This window comes from Nannobrachium achirus (genome assembly GCF_963921795.1).
Source record: "Nannobrachium achirus genome assembly, chromosome: 5".
NCBI lineage: Eukaryota > Metazoa > Chordata > Actinopteri > Myctophiformes > Myctophidae > Nannobrachium > Nannobrachium achirus.
The window spans coordinates 68,759,970-68,784,331 of record NC_137814.1 but is presented as its reverse complement, the minus strand read 5'-3'; the positions used below and the strand labels follow the sequence as shown (position 1 = coordinate 68,784,331).

Here is a 24,362-nt window from a genome sequence, read left to right as displayed (position 1 = left end):
TTATACAACATTAATTTACACCATGAATGTGTTAGAGAGGCTGGAGGCAGGGGCTGGCATTTCTAAAAGGGTCTTTTGCTGGAAAAAAATTGCCGACCTCCAAGCTCACAACGCGTCGCGCTACGATGCATTGTAAGCTTGGAGGTCGGCTGTTTTCGGTGCGTGATACCACACTGAACTAAGCATAATCAAGTGAATACTGGAGATGTGGCGTAACGGCATGGATTTCTACACAGAGAGGGACATTCTTTCAACATAAGATGCTGCATTCAAGTTCAGGAGAGTTTGGACAAGGCAATTCTCTTGAATGCTGCCTTCAGGTAGGGCATTTGCATTTCTTTCACCATAGTGAAAACTGCATTCATGGTCTGGAGAGGGTACTTTTTACAGACAGGTAAAAGGGCAGGGGCTCAAGCCCCCCTTTGATGTCTATGTGTGCACGTGCCTGTTATACAACATGGATTTATGTCATAATATAGTCATTTAACAGCATTATACAACATGAATTTACATCATCATATTCATGAGTTTCATTTGTCCTGTTTGTAGGTCATGTTATGGACCAACTCGGGCGTTTCAATTTGTCTGATAACTCTGATTGGCTTAGAACTAATGTTCTACACCAGGGGTCTTCAACGTTTTCAGTCCAAGGACCCCTTGGTTGAGAGAGAGATGAAGCAGGGACCCCCGTAAACTTAACCTTTCACTCCCCTCTACACCAAAGCTCTTTGCCGAAAATAGCCGATCTACAAGCTCACAACACCGAATTTGGACACCAGGGTTCAAATGATTCATATAAAAAAGGAGAAAAAAAAAGTTTATATCACACAAAGATTTGGAGGACCCCCTGTAGTAGCTCTGAGGACCCCCTAGGGGTCCCGGACCCCCTGTTGAAGACCCCTGTTCTACACCAATAGGACGATTGGCGGAGGACTACAAATGAAACCCATGTATAGACATGTAACATAATTATACAACATGAATTTACATCATAATATAGTCATTTAATAGAGTCTCTCATCCAGAATGACCTACAGAGTATAAGAGCAGGATACATGTCATGCAGTTAATTAGCATTTTAGGAATTGAGCAGAAACTCCTAATAGTTAGTGTGGAAGAGAGTGGTCCTCTCAATCTCTATCCCTAATCCCACCTGTCCAGTAGCCCACTGCTAGGCCTATACGCACAGCACGCAGTGTGTGAAAAAATCCACTTGACCGAGACAGTTTGCCCTCCTGGCCCCCAAGCTGTGGAATAAACTCCCTGTCGCACTTTGAACAACGGACTCACTCGCTAGCTTTCGCTGTGGACTGAAGACTCACCTTTTCAGACTCCACCTAAACCCATAGCACTACTGAAACACTCTATGACCATACATGAAGCTAGTTAGCATTATTTTGTTTTGGTTTATTTTTTAGAAACCTTTTTTTCTTTACGGATTATATTGTTTTTTTCTAGATAGATATTCATTTACATTTGTTATATTGCTGTTGATGTACTGACATTTAATCTTGTTTATTATAGCGATGTTTTATCTGCTTATTGTAAGTCGCTTTGGATTAAAAGCGTCTGCTAAATGCCTAAACTGTAAACTGTAAACTGTGTATGGCACCATTGTGCCGAAGGGCACCAAATGAGTCCCAACAAATAAAATAATATTTAAAGGAGTTATAGTCAACTTTTTCATTGTAGAGCCGACACTTTGTTTACATCCTAGTCTATAGACTAGAATGTAAACAAAGTGTCGGTCTGACAATGGCCAAAATGATTATTTGATCATTATTTTACGCTTTTTGTGGTAATCTTTGAATAGAAACACTTATATGAAGCTTATTTTTTTATAAAATATTTTCGAAACATTTTTATTTTAGCATCCGTTTTTCAAGAAAAAGTTGACTATAGCTCCTTTAATACGTTGAGGACACATGCATGATGAACTTGCGTGCCCTGCTCAGAGCTTAAGGCTGGCAGCGTGTTGCGAGTTTGAGTTTGAGACCGATTCCGACGGTCTTTGCTGCGTGTCATTCCCCATGTCTCTCCCCCTTGTCCTGTCAGCCTACTGTCTATCCATGTCAATAAATGCATCACAAAAAGGTGAAGCCTCTTCACCATTTACAAATGCTCATGTGTGCAACAGAAAATAAGGGGCTTCAAACAGAAATGAAACTTGTCCTACATTCTTGCTGTTGTGCCATGGTGATGTTCAATACACTGTCAGCCAAACTTAGAACTCTACCTTACAGTTTGTGTTGTTATTTCTTAATAAGATGCTTTAGTGTTTTCTCACACAGGTTCTGGCTGAACTCTACTATACCTTACAGCAATGGTTCTCAACCTTTTCAGGCCGAGACCCCCCAAATAATCATATTTTAACTGGGGACCCCTCCACCCTGATGAGCACTAAGAGTTGAGGCATTACATTTTGTACAACACGGTTCTATTGTGAAAATAGCAGATCTACAGTACATGCTCACACGCCTCGCAAAAAATTCTGCCTAATATTTGACAATTTGGCCAATGTTTAATTTGTCATTTTAAAGGCACTAAAATTCCTTAAATTGTCACTTTAGAAATGTGCAGACACCCTCTATACACCTATACTTTACGTTGATTTGTTTACTGTTGAGTGAGAAAACAATGTATTATGTATTATGTTGTTTCAGTGTTAAGGTGTTAAAGTGTAGGCACCATGAAATTTGCCTTGTAAAACTGTTGACACATGTCTCTAAAGGTCCCCCTAAGTATTTTTAACATATATTTGAGTCATATTAGTTTGGAAATATATAGTTACATTTGAGGTTTATAAATTAATAAGACCAACTGGGGCCATTTTGGGAAATAACTTCGGAAATAAAGTTGTCGCGTGAAAATGACGAAAACAAGAGACTCTCTCCTGCCCTCTTGTCTCGGTGAAATGCAAGCTGGACACGCCCCCCTTGCTGTTTCCTTGTCAGCACGGCTGCACGGACTGACAGCGCAGCGGTGGAAGAAGTACTCATATTTTGTACTCAAGTAAAAGTATCAACAAGTAACAGTATCGATACTACGATGTAGAAATAAACCGTTACAAGAAAATGTCTGTCACGCACTGTGAGCTTGTAGATCGGCTAATTTCAAATGGCCGATGTATATAGTAATTAATGAATGGTTTGTAATAATAATTAAACAAAGTATTTTTAATAACTTTTTTTTTTAAATAACTGCAGGGGAGTAAAAGTAGCCTACAATGATTTATTTTGAGATGAAGTGGAGTAGAAATAAAAGTACTGAAATGTAAAACACTCCAATAAAGTAAAAATACCTCAAAATTGTAGGGCCCTACTTAAGTACAGTATCTGAGTAAATGTAGCCTATTAGTTACCGACTGCAGGCGAGCCGATTAGAAGAAGGCTATCTCCGCCTCAAAGTACATCAATACTTGAGTAAATGTAGGCTACTTAGTTACTTTAGCGGGCGAGCGGCTCTCATCCACTCACAATGATGACAAGCCTCGGTCAAAGTGCTTGGTTTAGTACTTGAGTAAATGTTGGCTACTTAGTTACTTTACACACGAGTCCCGAGCGTAGATGCAAGCGATGCGAGCGCAAGCCTCGGCCAAAGTGCTTGGTTTAATGTTTTATTTTAACTCTATCTTCTAATTATTATTCACTTATCCTCACAAATAGTCGCCCTGTCCGGCTGTCCCCTATTTATCTTATTTTGTCATGATGATTTGTCCCAGGAACGGCCCGGGAAAGAAAAGCTCCATAAAAATCACCGAGTCACAATGGCTTGTTCATCCCGCACATGAACCTCTCATCGCGGCATGAACAGCGAACAGCAGCCGCTATCCACAAAGCCTGGAGCGAAGTCAAGACCCCCCCCTCGCGACTGTAGACTCGTGCGAGCTGTGCTTCAGCATGAATACAGCGAAATCAGTCCCATCAATTACAAAACATAACACAACGTGTGATAGCATACATATCGTTGGTCATCGTAAAAAAAAACAGGAAAAAACCTCCATAACCAAACACCGAGTCCCCTCTCCTCTGTTAGTTCTACCCACGAATGAGCCCGGCCGCTGGGCCGGGCAGAGCTCCATTAGCCGCTCTAGCAAGCCTGGAGCGAGTCAAGACACGCCCCTCGCGACTGCAAGCACTTGTTTCAATATGAATATAGCGAAATCAGTCACGTAAATTAATAAAATTATATAACGTGGGGACAGAATTCAGATCGTAGGTCACGGTCATTAACAATGTTATGTATTTATCTTTATTATTAAAGTATACAATAGCGTAATTCCCACAGCCTTTTCCCATTCACTTATCATTGGGTCACGTGAGCGTGTTCCACAGACGACGCTCTGTTTTGGCTCGTCACATTCCGAGGCGGCTGGGCGGTGCCTCGGGAGTTGGGACCTCCTTCTTCCTACAGCTCCCAATATTAACCCTTTCAGGGTATAGTTGCATTGGCAAATATGTTCACAACTATGTCACTGTTCTATTGACACAAAGTAGTGCCCGTTATGTTACCCTTCCTTTAAGGTGTGTTCTCACCCAGGTTCTGCTGAACTCTACCTTACAGTAATGTATTATGTTGTTTCAGTGTATAAGGTACTGTATGTTCTCACCCAGGTTCTGGCTGAACTGGTAGAATCTCTTGAGTTTCCCCACCAGAGGAACCACAGCCGCCCAGGCTCTGTCCTGAACTCCCTGCTGACTGGGGTTCTGGATGGCCTGAGAAACATGCACGCACACACACACACACACACACACACACACACACACACACACACACACACACACACACACATTTATTTATGTCCACACAGAGGAGAGCACACAAGGACACAAATATTACAGGCGCAGTAAGGTTATGTAACGGCCGGGATTCGAACCCGGGTCTCCCGCGTGAAAGCCTAACATCTTAACCACCAGATCTCAACGGAAATAAGCTTGTCTTACCCGAGTTTCCTTTTAGTTGACATTGTACCAGTGAACTGTACTGTCATGAAACTGTACCTTTTCCTATGCAATACTTCTAATAAATACCTCAATCAATCAATCAATATCCCTATGGACTGGGGGAGATACTAGAGTTTATATGGCCATCAAGTGGAGGCAGTTAGTCTGAGGGCTCTATTTTGATTGTCAGAAGTACAGTACCAGTTCTTGTGCCTTAACTTAAAGGCCTGTTCATACTGTCTCCGACCACCAAACATTTCGTCCTTTCGTCGAAAAGGTCCGGTTCAACTACAAAATGACGTCATTCGCATCTTCTGAAAAGCATTACCCCGAATTAGAGTTTGGAAAGCTGCACGTCGGAAAGTCTGAACTCTCTGACGAAGAGACATTATGGACAGGTCTTTAAGTTAAGGCATAAGAGCTGGTACTTAAGACAATCAAAATAGAGCCCTCAGACTCACTGTGCTACAGTTACATTCACAGAATAATGGCATACTGTATGTCTTCATAATATATAATACAATAAGCATTTCACTAACTACTGTATGGGTATAACCTATAAGCAGCAGCGTCTCTGCCATATATTGTGGCTAGGGGTGGCTCGGTATCAACATTTTGTTATCGCGGTTACCGTCCTCCCATTTACCGCCGGTATTGCGGTAATTACCACACCCCCGTATCTATTAATTAAGGTTCGGCGATAAGACAAAATATTCCTATCATCTGCCCAAAATTCGTCTCTCCACGGTCCTATAAGCCCGACTGCTCGAGTTCCCCGTACAGCACAGTGGGTCTGGCTTTTTAAAGTAGCAGATCTACAAGCTCACAACGCGTCGCGTTCGCAACGCGTTCTGAGCTTGTAGATCTTTGCAGTGTCGGGTTACTATAGTAACGTAGGCTACAGAGGCGTCAATTGGGTATGGCAAGCTATGGCACCTGCCATACCTAGGCTACAGGGGGAAATAATAAAATGTACTTTCATCGTGCCTGTTGCTAAGGTATGGCAACATGACTGGTGTCTGTCATGTTGCCATACCTTAGCTTTTTCTGAACTGACGCCACTGGTAGGCTACTGGGGCTTCACTGCACGCTGTTTGTGAACAAACCAGATGAGACGGGTATAGTAGTGATTGTGTACGGTCTGTGATTATGCAAACTCACGTCTCAAATCGCATTGATTGAGTGGTGATATAAACATAGTAAACAGGTTTTAGTTACCAGACTTGACAGAAAAGGTTGCAGTCGAACAACGACGGGCACACGCGCTATACTGTAAAAGTACTCACTAGCGCTGGTTTCATTTTCGGTTTAGTCCTCGCGTCGCGCTCCGCCCGTATGAATAAAAAAAGAAACGGCCACGAGGTATGTATAAACATACTTGTGTGAGTTGTGTCGTGTGGATTATGGAGAAAGTTTAACGCTGCTGACCGAGGCTACTGCACTGCTCCAGGGTCTACTGTGTCTCACTCTCTGTCGGAGACTGTGACGGGCTAACCTCGCCCACCAGGCTTTCCAATTGTTCCAAACATGTGGTGCGCGGCCCAGAGCAGAGCGGCATGAAGCGCATGCGGTCCTCGCTTCTCCCCCGTTTTAAAACTCCCATTCACTTATCATTGGGTCACGTGAGCGTGTTCCACAGACGACGCTCTGTTTTGGCTCGTCACATTCCGAGGCGGCTGGGCGGTGCCTCGGGAGTTGGGACCTCCTTCTTCCTACAGCTCCCAATATTAACCCTTTCAGGGTATAGTTGCATTGGCAAATATGTTCACAACTATGTCACTGTTCTATTGACACAAAGTAGTGCCCGTTATGTTACCCTTCCTTTAAGGTGTGTTCTCACCCAGGTTCTGCTGAACTCTACCTTACAGTAATGTATTATGTTGTTTCAGTGTATAAGGTACTGTATGTTCTCACCCAGGTTCTGGCTGAACTGGTAGAATCTCTTGAGTTTCCCCACCAGAGGAACCACAGCCGCCCAGGCTCTGTCCTGAACTCCCTGCTGACTGGGGTTCTGGATGGCCTGAGAAACATGCACGCACACACACACACACACACACACACACACACACACACACACACACACACACACACACACACACACACACACACACACACACACACACACACACACACACACACACACACACACACACACGCACACACACACACGCACACACACACACATTTATTTATGTCCACACAGAGGAGAGCACACAAGGACACAAATATTACAGGCGCAGTAAGGTTATGTAACGGCCGGGATTCGAACCCGGGTCTCCCGCGTGAAAGCCTAACATCTTAACCACCAGATCTCAACGGAAATAAGCTTGTCTTACCCGAGTTTCCTTTTAGTTGACATTGTACCAGTGAACTGTACTGTCATGAAACTGTACCTTTTCCTATGCAATACTTCTAATAAATACCTCAATCAATCAATCAATATCCCTATGGACTGGGGGAGATACTAGAGTTTATATGGCCATCAAGTGGAGGCAGTTAGTCTGAGGGCTCTATTTTGATTGTCAGAAGTACAGTACCAGTTCTTGTGCCTTAACTTAAAGGCCTGTTCATACTGTCTCCGACCACCAAACATTTCGTCCTTTCGTCGAAAAGGTCCGGTTCAACTACAAAATGACGTCATTCGCATCTTCTGAAAAGCATTACCCCGAATTAGAGTTTGGAAAGCTGCACGTCGGAAAGTCTGAACTCTCTGACGAAGAGACATTATGGACAGGTCTTTAAGTTAAGGCATAAGAGCTGGTACTTAAGACAATCAAAATAGAGCCCTCAGACTCACTGTGCTACAGTTACATTCACAGAATAATGGCATACTGTATGTCTTCATAATATATAATACAATAAGCATTTCACTAACTACTGTATGGGTATAACCTATAAGCAGCAGCGTCTCTGCCATATATTGTGGCTGCCAATTTTGCCTCCTTTTTGGGCATCCCAAGTTGTTGAAACCCTCTAACAACCAGTCTGTGGGTACTGTATAATGTCCTCCTAGGCTGCCAAATAGAAAAACAAATAGTCTGCACCTGTTTTCATTTACTGCTTTCTATTGTTTTAGCGATTTTAGTATTTTGCTTTCAGTTGGTGGAGGCATGCATACAAGTCTTTTTAGACGCAATAAGCCGGCAATTTCTTTGTTACTATTTATACCAGCCCCCATAAGTTACATCTTCCCATGAAAGATTGTGGTGCATCTTGGGAATGGGCTTATTGTGTCTAAAAAGACATATTTAGCCACTTGATGTCCCCATGCCCCCAACCTGGGGGCATGCATGCAAATCAAAATCCTTACAATCACTAAAATGATAGAAAGCAGTCAATGAAAACATTTTAACACTCATCTTTTCTTTTCTCTGATGTATGAACCCTTGTTGTAAAAAAACAAAGTTGTCCTTTAAGGTTGGGTGGTTTCCAAAACCAAGGTTTATGTCACCCCCAAAAAACGGTATACTTGGTTAAGAGTCTAATTAATTTTAACATGGCCAGCAGCCTCATTACATGGTTGAGATGTAAGCTGTTAAATATGCAACCAGAGACTGCTATTACAGTTTATCGCCACAAGATGGCTCATTTACCCAATACACCCTCTCTAGAGTCTAAAATGAATGCAGCATAATAGAGAATTAACAGTACTTTATTGACTGGGCAATGTGGGCATACTATGTTCCCATACTGCATTCTATCTTAAATGATTGATTTAAAGTCTGGATTTTTCTCGATTGTTTATGTCACAAGCGGGGCAGGAATTTCATGAAGGCCATGGCCATCGTTGCCCCTCAGTTTGGCCTTGTGCCCCTCAAACCAATGGCATGACCTGAGGCCACAGTGGCCTTAATGCCCCTCAAACCAATGGCATGACCTGAGGCCACAGTGGCCTTAATGCCCCAGCTGACTGGACCACTTTCTCCTCTGTCTCTGTCTGGTCAATATGTAGACAGTAGACACCAGTGTCTCTTTCTTGTCATGTAGACACCAGTGTTCTTTTTGTTGATATTCTGAAATCTTAACTCCCCAGAGTCCCCATCTTTAAACTGGGTCTGTCATGACGTTTCCTCCTCCTTAAGAGGTGTTTTATCGTTACCACTGTCGCAAATTGCTTGCTCCAGGTGGGGGCCATGACTGTATCTACTCAGGTCTTTCTCTCTCTCACACACTCCTCCCCCCCCCCCTCGCTTTCTCTCTGCTCTGTAGCCTACAGTATATAAAGTGTGTTCAGATAACTTTCTATGATTTGACACTTTCATAAAATTGAATTGAATTGAAATTGAATAACCAGACCAGCCTAAAGGCCCATTCCCACTGGGCCAGATAACAGATAAAAAAAATCTCTTTCTCCAGATATTTTCCATTCAAAGTGGATGGTAGATACAGATAAAACAAATATTTGCCACAGATAAAAGTATCTGTGGCAAATATCTGTGGTAGATATTTTTTGTATCTGTATCTACCATCCACTTTGAATGGAAAAAAAATATCTGGAGAAAGAGATTTTTTTAATCTGTTATCTGGCCCAGTGGGAATGGGCCTTAACTGTCATATCTCCTCTCCTGCACCTGTTTGTGAACTGTGACCTCATAATAATAACCCAGCCCAGCCTACCTGTCATATCTCCTCTCCTGCACCTGTTTGTGAACTGTGACCTCATAATAATAACCCAGCCCAGCCTACCTGTCGTATCTCCTCCCCTGCTCCAGTGTAGGACTGCAGTTCTTCTAGGATCACCATGGCCTCCGTCAGGACCTTGTTCACCATCTCCCACACCTCCCTCTCTGCATCTGTAGGCTGGGCATCTGAGGAGAGAACCACCATTAAAACTACATCTCCCACACCTCCCACTCTGCAGGAGGAGAGAACCACCATTAAAACTACATCTCCCACAACTCCCTCTCTGCAGCCGTAGGCTGGGCATCTGAGGAGAGCACCACCATTAAAACTACATCTCCCACAACTCCCTCTCTGCATCTGTAGGCTGAGCATCTGAGGAGAGAACCACCATTAAAACTACATCTCCCACAACTCCCTCTCTGTAGCCGTGGGCTGAGCATCTGAGGAGAGAACCACCATTAAAACTACATCTCCCACAACTCCCTCTCTGCAGCCGTAGGCTGGGCATCTGAGGAGAGAACCACCATTAAAACTACATCTCCCACAACTCCCTCTCTGTAGCCGTGGGCTGAGCATCTGAGGAGAGAACCACCATTAAAACTACATCTCCCACACCTCCCTCTCTGCATCTGTAGGCTGAGCATCTGAGGAGAGATCCACCATTAAAACTACATCTCCCACACCTCCCACTCTGCATCTGTAGGCTGGGCATCTGAGGAGAGAACCACCAGGCCGGGAACACATTTTGCTGTTTGGGAGGGGCTTACAGTACATGTACAGTATGTAGCAACATATTTGTTTTGTAGGCTAATTTCTGATTTAGCCCTATTCTATAGGTTAGGCCTAAATGGGTTAAAACTACATCTCCCACACCTCCCTCTCTGCAGCCGTGGGCTGAGCATCTGAGGAGAGAAGCACCATTAAAACTACATCTCCCACACCTCCCTCTCTGCAGCCGTGGGCTGGGCATCTGAGGAGAGAACCATGAACATTAAAACTACATCTCCCACACCTCCCGCTCTGCCGCCGTGGGCTGAGCATCTGAGGAGAGAACCACCATTAAAACTACATCTCCCACACCTCCCGCTTTGCAGCTGTAGGCTGGGCATCTGAGGAGAGAACCACCATTAAAACTACATCTCCCACACCTCCCGCTTTGCAGCTGTAGGCTGGGCATCTGAGGAGAGAACCATGAACATTAAAACTACATCTCCCACAACTCCCCTCTCTACAGCTGTGGGCTGAGCGTCAGCATAATTGTTTACATGTTGAAAAATGTTTATATATGTTCAAACCAGGCGTGTCGTTCCCAGGATTTTATCTGAAGCCAACACGGAAGTCAAAGTTCCTATGATTTGCCGCTAGTTGCGCTGTTTTCCCCCTGCGAGGTACCAAAAAGAATTATTCTACATTGGATCCCATTCATTTTCCCCTTTGATTTTCGAACCTTAATACACATCGTCATACATACTTTATGGTTCCTATCGCTAGTTATCGCTAGCCTTTCAATCACCATCATACGCGTTTTGTCGAAATTTGGTCCAATGTATTTTAAAATAAATGATAAAGTTGCGGGGTGGGGGCGGGGCCGACTTCTGATGAAACTGATCTGCGGCCAGCCTGCATGCACTGATGCACAGAGCAGAGCAGATCTAACAACTCGTCGTAATGCGACGCACTGTTAGCTAGATTGTTTTTTTTTTGCACAACGGCGTGTAAACATTTTTACAAAATAAATCTATTATACAAACCCAGGTTACAATGTACATTTAGCAGACGCTTAATCCAGAGCTATTAAAATGAGTGAGGACATAAATAAACACACATATATTCTCTATAATTATATAAATGTTAAAACATCGTTTTTGTTAATACGCCTACAATGTATTTACTCTTATAGGCATATCAGCCACAAATACACGACTTATTTATTTATTATGAAGGCTACCTACTGCCCGATTGTGTAACAAGCCTATATATAATGCCACCAAAACAATGCGTCTTTATGATTTGTGCAAGTATGGCATGCCATTAAGCTAATAGCCCTACATAAACATATCGACACCAGCCAACATATTATCAGTGGCCACTTACAGCCAAAATAGCCTGTGTTCTAAGCCAAGGGAAGCCTATATTATTTTATAAACTCCTCTTTAACATTGGCATATGGCATTCTTGATAATTTGTCATGTGCCTACCACAGACTTACTTACATTAGGCCTACTTCAGACCATTTATCAAATATTTCATGTAACATTTTGGAAACTGAAAACAGCACTTTTTATATGAAGTTGCATGTCCTGCTATCCTGTATAATTGCCATACCTCATATACCTGTTGTTGGAGCCAGGATGGGAGATCTCGGTCGGGAGCTCTTTTGGAATTTGAAGTTGGTCATAGCAGGCTTCGGCGACTTGATGTTATGGCAATTATCTGGCTTTTTGTAGGTTTAGAACGGCTATTAGGTAATAATGTATTTCTCCCAAGTAACCACTCGTATATAAAGTGGTATAGCCTATAATATAATATAAAACTAAAAAGAAACACTCAACATTTAGCCTCACCAAATGGTATTAATTAAAACATTTGAAAATAACACTGAGGCTACAGTATAATTGTCAATAGAACAGTCGGTCTGCACGTCAAACTAAGTTAGCACTTACATTCACTCACACATACAAATGTCACACAAATTTGCATAGGAACGCACACACACAGGCATTGGTTGATCTCACATTTTATTTCCAAAATATAAACCAGAATGAAATTGACTGAATCAAAGAGGAGGAATATGCTGAATGATGTACTACTGTAAAAAACCTCAATCAAACAAAAATGACATGAATCAAGCGCATTTACGATCGCTGATTGAAATAACCTCTTTAGCCTCCCGGAATAATTAACCCACGATACTGCATGTCAGCTCAATAATTAGTTCATGAATCCATTTGTGAATCCAGCTTCTCTTCTACTGTAGGCTACTTAGCATGTCACAATCACAGACTGTAGTCACAATGGACAATTCATATGCATATTGCATCCATTCCTACATTAATCGCATTGTTATCATAGGTGTCAAATTGTCGTCAGCTTTTGTTAAGAGGTGTGACTGAGAACTATGAATGCAACTATGAACTATGAATGCAACCTCAGTCCTATAAACATCACAAATCCCTGTTAATAAATATGAATAAACACATGCATATTTCTCTGGACGAATGCCTCTTTGCTTTGTGAACAGTCTAGTGGACAACTAGCCCCATATAGAACCTCGAGACACAACAGTATGCAGCGACGGGTGAGGTTCTATATGGGGCTAGTGGACAACTGGATTATTATGAGAACCAGCGGAACTACACGGGCACTTTCAAAGTCCTCATGTTAAGTCCTCAACAAGGCTTCCAATGCGGGGTACAGAGTCCTAGACGGCCCGGTCAGGTTAGCGGTAGCCTCGGGAACCCAGGCTTGATTAGCGGCGGCTGCAGCGGCTACTCCAGAGTCCAAACGTTCGGTGCTCAAATCTCCGTGGCAAAATTAAAACGTTATTCGGACATTTACTGTCACTGCGGTCCGTCTGTGTCAGCCATACTGGATTTGTTTTTCGCTGGCTGGCTTGTGGGCGGTCCACGTTCTCTTCTTCGTCTGCTATATTTTCGGCAGAGCTCAACACATTCTCCCATGTATCTCTGCGGTTGCACGTGACCGTTGGCAGCCAATAGCTTTCCTTATGATTCCTGGGGTACCATTCAAACAAAGATGGCGACACCCATACAAGGGGGAAAAAAACTCATTTTGGCTGCATAGAAAGCAATGGCGTCGCTCTGTCCATGTTTTTCTACAGTCTATGGTTCAAACTAGTGGTGTCCAACGATTGAATATTTTAATCGCGATTAATCGCATGATTTATGTAGTTAATCGCGCGATTAATCGCAAATAAGTCATCAGCTTTTATCAGGTCACAATGTAACTTAGAGGGATATCTTTCAAGTCTTTCGTGACTTGTGAGTGGAAATATTTGCTGGATTTATGCAAAAGTATGTAAATCTTTTATTCGAAATCAATTAAAAACGTAATAAATCATAATGGTATTGCATTAAACAGACTGCAGCTGATGAGTATATGATCTGCTAAATTGACTGTTGTGTCCACCTTTATGCTTTATTTACTGTATACTTGGTATTTTTTGTTACATCAACAGGGATGGAACTTGTAGCCAATATAGCCGATATTGTAGCCAATGTTTGTAAATATGCGATTAATTGCGATTAAAATAATTAATCGCGATTAACATAGCGGTGAGTTAATTGCGATTCTACCACTTTTTCGAGTCACATGTTCAAATACTGGATTCTGATTGGCTAAATTCCGGAGGTTATGACAGAACAACTGCCGCAAAGTTGTGTGGGGACTTGTCCGAGATCAATGCGCCTCAGTGTACATCCGGGGACTTCAGGAGGTAGTCGGAACACCTTTCCCCCAACCAACAAATGACGGTGGCTGCGGTCCTATGTTTACTAACGTGCATGCTATAGTCGCCGATTTATTTGGATCCAATGCAATCCGCCAACATTAAAGCCCCTTTTCTCTGAACCTATGCCTTTCTGGAAGCGAACAGCCTCTATTTACGGCCGGAACGGTACTTCTAACTGACGTTAGCTTAGCTGTAAGCTAGACGCATGGATTAGTATGGAGTTGGCGCCATCTGTTGGTGAGTAGAAGATGTTGTTTGTAGAACTATCTGCTGTCTCGCGGAAGTTTTATAGGCAATAATGATTGTAACTTAAGATCCTTGCAAGTTACAACTATGTGTTTTCTTTCATGTATATGGGAAAAAGTGGTAGAAAAGCTATTTACCACTCGGGGTCGGACATTATGCTCTGATAATGTCCTGTGTGAGGGTGTTATCGGACTCGGCTTCGCCTCGTCCGATCACACCCTCACACAGGACATTATCAGAGCATAATGTCCTCTCACTCGGGGTAAATTGCTTACTTAATTTAGTTAACTCGGACAGCACTAGTTCAAACATTTAAAAAAGTAGTGGAAATAGCAGATCTACAAGCTTGTAGATCGGCTATTTCCACTATAAATGTTCTTTTTTAAGTATGAAGTTGTCAAATATGTCAGTCATTTCTTTGTATATTTAGGTTATGTGTCATATCTGCCATGTGCAACTTCAAAGCCTAAAAGCCAAACAGAAATGTAATTGACAACAACAAAAACACAATTAATCACAATTATTTGAGTGACAATTAATCGTCATGTAAAATGTCATAATCGTGACAGCCCTACATCTGAGGAGCATCCATGAAACATTTAGGATGAAGAAACAATTAAAAACCATCTCCCACACCTCCACACCACGAAACATTTAGAATAAAAAACTATTTTAAATCCATTACCATCTGAGGAGGAACCGCCAAACATTTAGATTAGAACGAAGAAACATAAAAAAAAAAACTAGAAGCAGTGCTCTTCCGAGCACAGGTCTCCACCAGGCCATGCGTCCTGGTGGTGCTACTGTATAATAGGCCAATGTAAATAGGCTGGCATATGTTCTTCACCTTAGACCTTTCATGGCAATCGGACACTGCATGCATGATTTGAGCATTGTGTTCCAAAAATGTGTTTTGCTAAAGTCTACCTGCTGGTGGCGCTATAACAGGCCAACGTGAAAAGGGTAGCATTTGTTCCTTGACATAGTGGGAACATGTTTGACAAATTTCACGGTAATCGAAAGCTGCGTTGATGATTTGAAGCATTTTGTTCAAAAACTGAGCAATCCTGCAAACTTTGGAAGCCAATATTAGCCAATTAGGATGGAACGTGAAATATCAGATGGATCGGACTTGATCACATGACTATAGAGATACTGTGTACCGACTTGCATGATTTTTGGATAAAATCTCAAGTGCTGGCAGGTGTGTACCAGTCACAGTGTGTGTGCCAGTCACAGGTGTGTGCCAGTCACTCACAGGTGTGTGTGCCAGTCACAGGTGTGTGCCCAGCACCTGAGCATGGGTTCTGCCAGAATTTGGGACCTAACGCTATCCTCCAGGATGACAAAGCTCACCCCCACAGAGCCAGGATCATCAGAGAATGTGGGAGTGGAGAGGATGGAATGGCCTGCCGTGAGTCCAGACCTCAACCCAGTTGAACACTTGTGGGATCAGCTTGGGTGAGCTGTAAGTGCTAGAGTGACGAACAGAACCACGTTGGCTGACAGGAGGAGGTGCCAAGCTGTTGTTTCTTCTTGTACTTATTACAGTGCGAGAGTGCAGTGCACTCTTCAATGCTCCAAGCAACAAAGGTGAATACCAACAGAACAGTATTACAGGCCATTTTGGCAAATTTTGGGTCGGCGCTACCCACACGTTTAGCTGTGTTAAGCACCTTGCACACATGCGTTTTTTTTCGTTTGCGGCATGAATAAAACGCATTGGATTTGGTGTGCAAGGCTGTGCGGAATCGGCGCTGCGGATCCTAAAAGGAGTCATAAAAGGAGTGATGAGTTTTTTTACCGCATGCGACAAGACGCACGAATCGAACTGGGTTCGATCGAGAAAAAAACGCACGGCGGCAGCCACTCGTCGGACGGCTAATTCGGAGCCGGTGTGCATGAGGTCATAGAGAATCATTGTTTTCTTTTCAAAAAATTATATTGTCCGTTTTATCCGTGCGGTTAAACGCGCCTGTGTGCAAAGGGCTTTACTCACTCCACGAATGCCCGATGCGTACAAGCTTGTTGTAAAGGAAGTCAAGTTAACTTACTTTTTGTGCACAATTTTATATGGCAATATATATATATATATATATATATATATATATATATGTATTTATATATAAACAAGGTTTTGTTCTCAACCGTGGCTGACAAAGAGAAAACTAGATTAGAATTAAGAAAACCAAAAGCTTCTCCTCCACTCCCTTCGGTATGCAGGACTGTGCAACACGGCCCGTATGCAGGTAGTTTTTAGGCTACTACAAAAGTTATTTCCACTCCTGACCGGATCAGAAACCTGATGGTGGTATTGGTCCCAGGCTAGGCAGACCCCTACATCATCCAATAAAAATCGGTAACCGATGACTGGACTCATCCAATCGCTCACCTGTGTGTGTGTGTGTGTGTGTGTGTGTGTGTGTGTGTGTGTGTGTGTGTGTGTGTGTGTGTGTGTGTGTGTGTGTGTGTGTGCGTGTATGCGTGTCTTACTCTCAAAGTCGAGGAAGAATTTTCCAGCTGTGTTGTTGTCAATGTCTTTGGTCAACACCTTGATCAGGTTCCCCATACTGTAACACACACACACACACACACACACACACACACACACACACACACACACACACACACACACACACACACACACACACACACACACACACACACACACACACACACACACACACAGATATTACTTCAAAGTTCAAAGCATTAACATACAGCATTCAATATGTCTACAAATTAACTTCAATACATGGTGAATGTGGTTATTTTAATTTGATATATATCTGTTGGCATCTATTGTCAGATATGTCCATATTATGACCACGGCCGGGCCAAAAGGCAGTGCTCCCCGCAAGCTGTTCTCCCCGCAAACTGAACACACAGCTTTACCTCCGACTTCAGTAAATAAATACTTAGCAGTCCAATGTTTGTTGAAAAGCCGGCATTCGGCATCGACTTTTCTTCTTCTTTTTTTTTTAGCCACTTTAGCCATTTTTGAGGCAGGTCACAATGACTTGTGACCAGTCTGACCACCTGCTTGTTATTGAGACACCATCCAATGATCACACACACATAACACTACACATTGCGTCCATAATATGTACGTGAATAAAAACATTTCAAAAATAAAAGCAATGCCGATTTAGTCCATGCATGAGGTAACATTAGGAAATGTGTTTATTTTGTAATTTGCCATTAACCCTACGCGGGCCGGTCAGAGTGAACCAAAGGGCCGCATACGGCCCAGGTCTGGTCCAAAGGTTTGATAAACATATGTTTCATTTTGCCACGTCTTTAAAGGTTCTGTGATATACTACTTCATATTTCTGTTAAAATAAGTGTTCAATATACCAGGGGTTTTCAAAGTGGGTGACGGGGCACCCTGGGGTGCCGTGACGGCAGTCCAGGGGTGCCGCAAGATCATATTTGGTTTATTTGGACACTTGAAAAAAATATTTAGTATCATTTGGAACTTGAAGTATAAAGTTATTTTCTGTCAGTTCTAACCAAAATGTCTGTTATCTCAACGTTTTCCTCGCAACATAATCACAAAAATATCGTCACTGTTGGGCAGAAACCTCGTATCTCCAAGTTTTCAAATTTGTTTTGGTAAAGCAAAGCCCTGCTTCATCAAACAACACTAGTGAAAACAGCCGATCTACAAGCACACAACGCCTCACGATGCGAGGCGTTGTGTGCTTGTAGATCAGCTGTTTTCACTAGTTTAGTACATTTTATAGATGATAAATACAAAACGAACAGTTTTGGACATACAAGGTTTCCACCCGACAACGACGATATGCTATACATATAAGGTGCTGGGAGTGAAAATTATAATGTAGGGGTGCCTCGGATTAAAAAAATATATTTATGGGGTGCCCTGAGACAAAAAAAGGTTTGGGAACCCCTGCAATATACTGATCATTGTTCTTATAGTGTTTGTTCTTTGTTCTTTAATGAACAGAAAGGTGTATGCATTTTCAGGTCGGGGAAACCAATTTCATTACCAATCAAGAGATGGAAAAATTAGCAGACATTGTGGTACTGGAACACAAGCTAATACACTGGTTCCCAAACAGTTTACAGTTTACAGTTTAGGCATTTAGCAGATGCTTTTAATCCAAAACGACTTACAATAAGCAGGTAATAGACATCACTATAATATGAATGAATGAATGAATATGGTCCCGCGCCTTCGGGACGTTTTTTGTCGCGTACATTTGCACATACGTGAGATTTATCTCTGCATTTTACCCATCCTATAACAACTAGGAGCAGTGAGCAGCCATATTCGGCGCTCGGGGAGCAATTTTGGGTTAAGGTCTTGCTCAGGGACACATTGACACATTGCTGCCTGACCGGGAATCGAACCAGGGACAACCAGGGGAACTGGTTCCCCAGGCAGGCTCCCTAACCACTCAGCTATGGTGACCCATAAGAAGATAATATGTCAGTACATCAACAACAATATAACAAATGCATAGGAATATCAATCTAGAAAAAATTATAATAACATAGGTAGACCACGCAGTAAAAAGAAAATGCTATCTAGCTTCATGTGTGGTCATTGAGGGAAGGGGAGTGCTACAGTAGTGCTATGGGTTTATGTGGAGTCTGAAGAGGTGAGTCTTCAGACCACGGTGGAAGCTAGGGAGTGATTCTGTAGTTCTAAGTGGACAGATCCACATGTGGGTTGTGGACACATTTTTATGGGTTGCGAGCAAGAATTCCTTAATTCATTTTATTCAATTTATGGTTGCATTTCTTCTTTAAAAAAATGTATCCCACGATTTTGTTACAGGTTTTTCACCCAGTGCCAGTGCCTAATCCTGTGCTCTGCTCTCCCTCTGCCAACCAAATGAGGAGTGAGCAGGCCGCTTCTTATCATTTGACAGGGGGGAGTTTCCCAGGCTGGACGTAGCGTGTGGAAGGAACACGTTATTCCACCCAGTTCCTTTCCCCTCCAGGGGGCGTGTTCTCTCCTCCATCAGTGCCGCGACCACAGTTCTCCCGGTGAACCTATTAGTGCAACGGTGGGGGCGTGGGAGTGTGGGGAACACACACCACTGATGGAGAGGTTATATAGCTTTATGTATTGAGAGACACTCTTGCTGATTTCGTAAGAGACTCGTAGCCAATTGCAAGATAGGCCTATTTAAAAGTTATTTGGGGCCATGATGATAACCTCTTCTTCCCACTACTAGACTAATGATTTATATTGTCTGTGTTTTATTGTTTACAACCACAACTATTCACGTGTGGCAAGATCGCGGTTCCACTAGTTTTACTAGTAGGTTAGTGTAGGCTTAGAAGCCTTTTCAGTTAATGTAATGTTTTCCATTTCCTTTATCCTCATCTAATCTTTCGCTAATTCGCCAGGTTTTAAGAACTAGTAGGCTTTTCAGAAGTTAATTTAATGTTTTCCATTTAATGATTTCCTTTATCCTCATCTAATCTTGCTCTAATGCACACAACTGTTTTCGCCAGTTTTTAGGTCTTATTTTAGTTGTTTCTCATAAGCTCGCGACCCTCCTTGCCCATCGCCCCCCACCGCTGCGCTCAGGTTCACCGGGAAAACTGCAGTCGCATCAGTGCCCATAGAGATCTCTCTCTATAGCTCTGTTGCTACTCAAAGATTTGCCATTTCAGATCATGGCCAATTACATGAGTTATATTTCGTCGTTGTCCAAATGTGTCCAAAACCGTTTGTTTTGTATTTATCATTTAAAAAATAATTTAAACTAGTGAAAACAGCCGATCTATAAGCACACAACGCCTCGCACCGCGAGGCGTTGTGTGCTTGTAGATCTGCTGTTTTCACTACTTTTGTGCGACGGCCTTGTATGATGAAGCAGGGCTTTACTTTGCGAAAAGAAATTACACATTTGAAATTTGGAGATACGAGGTTTCTGCCCGACAGTGACGATTTACTTTGTTGGCCGCCCAGCCCCCAAAATGGAACAAAGAAGCCGACATTTAATTTTTATTTTTTTCCTAATGGCCGGCCTGGACCGGCCGGGAATGAACCGGCCGTTCGGGAGTTGTCCCGCTTTTCCCAATGGCCAGCACGTCCCTGGATAAACTATTTACAAATAAACACACACACTAACCCAAGCATGCATGCTCACGCCCACACAGCGTGCTGATTGGCTAAGCAGGATATGAACTCCGAGGTGTGATGTGTGTGTGAGGACCTGTTAGAACACGCACGCACGCACGCACACACACACACACACACACACACACACACACACACACACACACACACACACACACACACAGTGTTGCAAATGGCTCTATTATGCCTCTTGTGAGTGACAGCCTCCACGTGTTTGCAGTCCTTGACCCCCCCCCCCCACACACACACACACACACACACACACACACACACACACACACACACACACACACACACCCACACACACTTTCTACCAGCGGCCTAGTGCAGTGGTTCTCAACCTGCGGGTCGGGACCCCAAATTATTTTGGGGGGGTCCCCAGGTGATTGACTTAACGTGCAACATTTCCAAAGTGACAATTTAAGAGCTTTAATACCTCTAAAATGACCAATTAAACATTGGCCAAATTGTCAAATATTAGAGGCAGAAATTGTGAAAATAGACGATCTACATGCTCACAACGCCTTGTGTTGCGAGGTGTTGTGAGCATGTAGATCTGCTATTTTCACAATAGGACTGTGTTGTACAAAATGTAATGCCTCAGCTTTTAGTGCTCGTCAGGGTGGGGGGTCCCCAGTTAAAATATGATTATTTAGGGGGTCTGGGCCTGAAAAGGTTGAGAACCACTGGTCTAGTGTACATGCAGTCAGTCAGGGATGGTCCACGCAGCTGAAGAGAAGGATTAGAAGACGACCCCATTCCTATTCCTACTGCTATGAAGCATGTGAGGCTGTAACTCTGTTAACACTTGGGGAGCCAAACTCGTTCAGGGACGAGACATGGCCACTAGATGTCACTGTGCCACAGGAAGTTATATCGTCGAGGGACGAGGCACGAAACAGTTAACTTTTGGAGCCTGCAGCTGCCCTTTGAACTGGCTGAGATCATTACGTCACCCAGTCAGTGCAGGCAGCCCCTATGGGGAAGACATGACGGAAGGAATTATAATGCTTTACATTCTACTTTGAAACATAAGAATGGCTTTAGCTCAGAATGACATGAAAACTGCCACATGGAAGCAGAGAGCTGATTGTTTTCACGGCGACATTTACCGCGATTTTACCGCGATTTTACCGCGATTTTTTTCGCGAGCGTTTGTAAGATTACCTCCTCCATCTTCTCTGGACACGCACGTGCACACGCACGAAGCTTGCGAGGCACGTCAAAACAAAGCGTAAGTCAATGGTGGCACCAGCAACAGCCTTAAATGTTATAAACCTTAGCAGCCCATGTGTTAACCATGCCAAGGCCATCACAGCTCAAATCCACGCTGCTCTGCAAGATCATGCTCAACATGTCCACATGCACAGCATGTGGTGTCTGTATTTGTGTATTTCCTGTGAACCATGTTAGGTTTCCTGTGCATTAAGTATGTGATACATTAAGAAAAGCATGTTTATTTTAACAACATGCTAAGTGTCAGGGTCAGGGAAGGGAAACAGCATGAGCCTCAACACCCACCAGGTTCAATAAAACACCCTTGGTGTGCTGAACTTTACTGTAAGTGCAGAGACTGTCAGTGGTCAAAGAACCTTTATATTTAGTCCAAAAACACACATGATGACTGTCTGGATTCAACAAAGACTATTTGTCCAACTGCTATGAAAGAGTATTTGCCACTATGTCCAAATTGGAAAAAGCGCACTCTTTCGAACGCCCATCATTTCGACCGGAGTGTTAGCGTCTCACTCCACGGAGGTTAGGGTTAGGGTGAGGGTTAGAGTCGGGTGTCGAAAAGATGACATGTAGTAACAGCGACACGCTCCTGTACAAATTGAGAACTACTTTTAAAATGACCACTAAGATCTACCCACCCCCAAAAATAGTTGTCCCACTACTGAAATATGTAATGTGGAAAAATCTTTCTCCCATTCTGTATGGAAGTCGTAGGTTTTCAGGTTCTTTGCCACTCACACATTTATATAACTTTGTAAATGCTACTGACGTACTGTATGCTCGCAAGCAACACAGTTAAGCATTTCATTGCAGGTTTGCCTTCTTGATGTCAATCAATCAAGTCACCGGCTTAATGCATGTGGCAGATGCCAAAAAGAGGAGGAGTTTTGTGATTTTTTTTTTATAAATGTGAACTGTTGCGATAAAAGAAGGCTAGAGAATGGAATACAAGCACCCTAAGGTCTACTAAATGGAATGAATAGAATACAAGCACCCTAAGGTCTACTAAATGGAATGAATAGAATACAAGCACCTTAAGGTCTACTAAATGGTAAATGGTGCATTTATATGGCACCTTTATCCAAGGCGCTTTACATAGATTGTGCATTACATACACCCATTCACACACATACATTACATTCACCCATTCACAAACACATTCATACACCGATGGCAGAGGAAACCATGCAAGGCACCAACCTGCTCACCAGGAGCAACTAGGGGTTCAGAGTCTTGCTCAAGGACGCACACACACACACACACACACACACACACACACACACACACACACACACACACACACACACACACACACAGTGTTGCAAACGGCTCTATTATGCCTCTTGTGAGTGACAGCCTCCACGTGTTTGCAGTCCTTGACCCCCCCCCCCCCCCCACACACACACACACACACACACACACACACCCACCCACACACACTTTCTACCAGCGGCCTAGTGCAGTGGTTCTCAACCTGCGGGTCGGGACCCCAAATTATTTTGGGGGGGTCCCCAGGTGATTGACTTAACGTGCAACATTTCCAAAGTGACAATTTAAGAGCTTTAATACCTCTAAAATGACCAATTAAACATTGGCCAAATTGTCAAATATTAGAGGCAGAAATTGTGAAAATAGACGATCTACATGCTCACAACGCCTTGTGTTGCGAGGTGTTGTGAGCATGTAGATCTGCTATTTTCACAATAGAACCGTGTTATACAAAATGTAATGCCTCAGCTTTTAGTGCTCGTCAGGGTGGGGGGTCCCCAGTTAAAATATGATTTATTTAGGGGGTCTGGGCCTGAAAAGGTTGAGAACCACTGGTCTAGTGTACATGCAGTCAGGGATGGTCCACGCAGCTGAAGAGAAAGATTAGAAGACGACCCCATTCCTATTCCTACTGCTATGAAGCATGTGACAGCTCAAATCCATGCTGCTCTGCAAGATCCTGCTCAACATGCCCTCATGCACAGCATGTGGTGTCTGTATTTGTGTATTTCCTGTGAACCACGCTAGGTTTCCTGTGCATTAAGCATGTGATACATTAAGAAAAGCATGTTTATTTTAACAACATGCTAAGTGTCAGGGAAGGGAAACAGCATGAGCCTCAACACCCACCAGGTTCAATAAAACACCCTTGGTGTGCTGAACTTTACTGTAAGTGCAGAGACTGTCAGCGGTTAAAGAACGGTCCAAAAACACCCATGATGACTGTCTGGATTCAAACACACTACAGTATGTCCAACAAAGACTATTTGTCCAACTGCTATGAAAGAGTATTTGCCACTATGTCCAAATTGGAAAAAGCGCACTCTTTCGAACGCCGGAGTGTTAGCGTCTCACTCCACGGAGGTTAGGGTTAGGGTGAGGGTTAGAGTCGGGTGTCGAAAAGATGACATGTAGTAACAGCGACACGCTCCTGTACAAATTGAGAACTACTTTTAAAATGACCACTAAGATCTACCCACCCCCAAAAATAGTTGTCCCACTACTGAAATATGTAATGTGGAAATATCTTTCTCCCATTCTGTATGGAAGTCGTAGGTTTTCAGGTTCTTTGCCACTCACACATTTATATAACTTTGTAAATGCTACTGACATACTGTATGCTCGCAAGCAACACAGTTAAGCATTTCATTGCAGGTTTGCCCTCTTGATGTCAATCAATCAAGTCACCGGCTTAATGCATGTGGCAGATGCCAAAAAGAGGAGGAGTTTT

The 24,362-nt window shown here is 43.1% G+C and overlaps 1 protein-coding gene and 1 pseudogene across 2 annotated transcripts in view; both read right to left on the bottom strand.

Moving 5' to 3' along the window:
- The window catches only part of LOC308284505 (CYFIP-related Rac1 interactor B-like), a 218,603-nt pseudogene that overhangs the window by 17,933 nt on the left and 176,308 nt on the right, over window positions 1–24,362 (bottom strand). The window lies entirely within an intron of this gene.
- The window catches only part of LOC308286126 (CYFIP-related Rac1 interactor B-like), a gene marked incomplete at its 3' end in the record, with an annotated part of 28,763 nt that overhangs the window by 1,425 nt on the left and 2,976 nt on the right, over window positions 1–24,362 (bottom strand). The window contains exons 2-4 of the mRNA XM_080727082.1: window positions 16,777–16,853; window positions 9,630–9,751; window positions 4,610–4,715 (exon numbers count right to left, since the gene is read on the bottom strand). Of these exons, the coding sequence (XP_080583208.1) occupies window positions 4,610–4,715; window positions 9,630–9,751; window positions 16,777–16,852 (304 nt within the window). The 5' untranslated portion in view covers window position 16,853. The remainder of the gene's footprint in view (window positions 1–4,609; window positions 4,716–9,629; window positions 9,752–16,776; window positions 16,854–24,362) is intronic.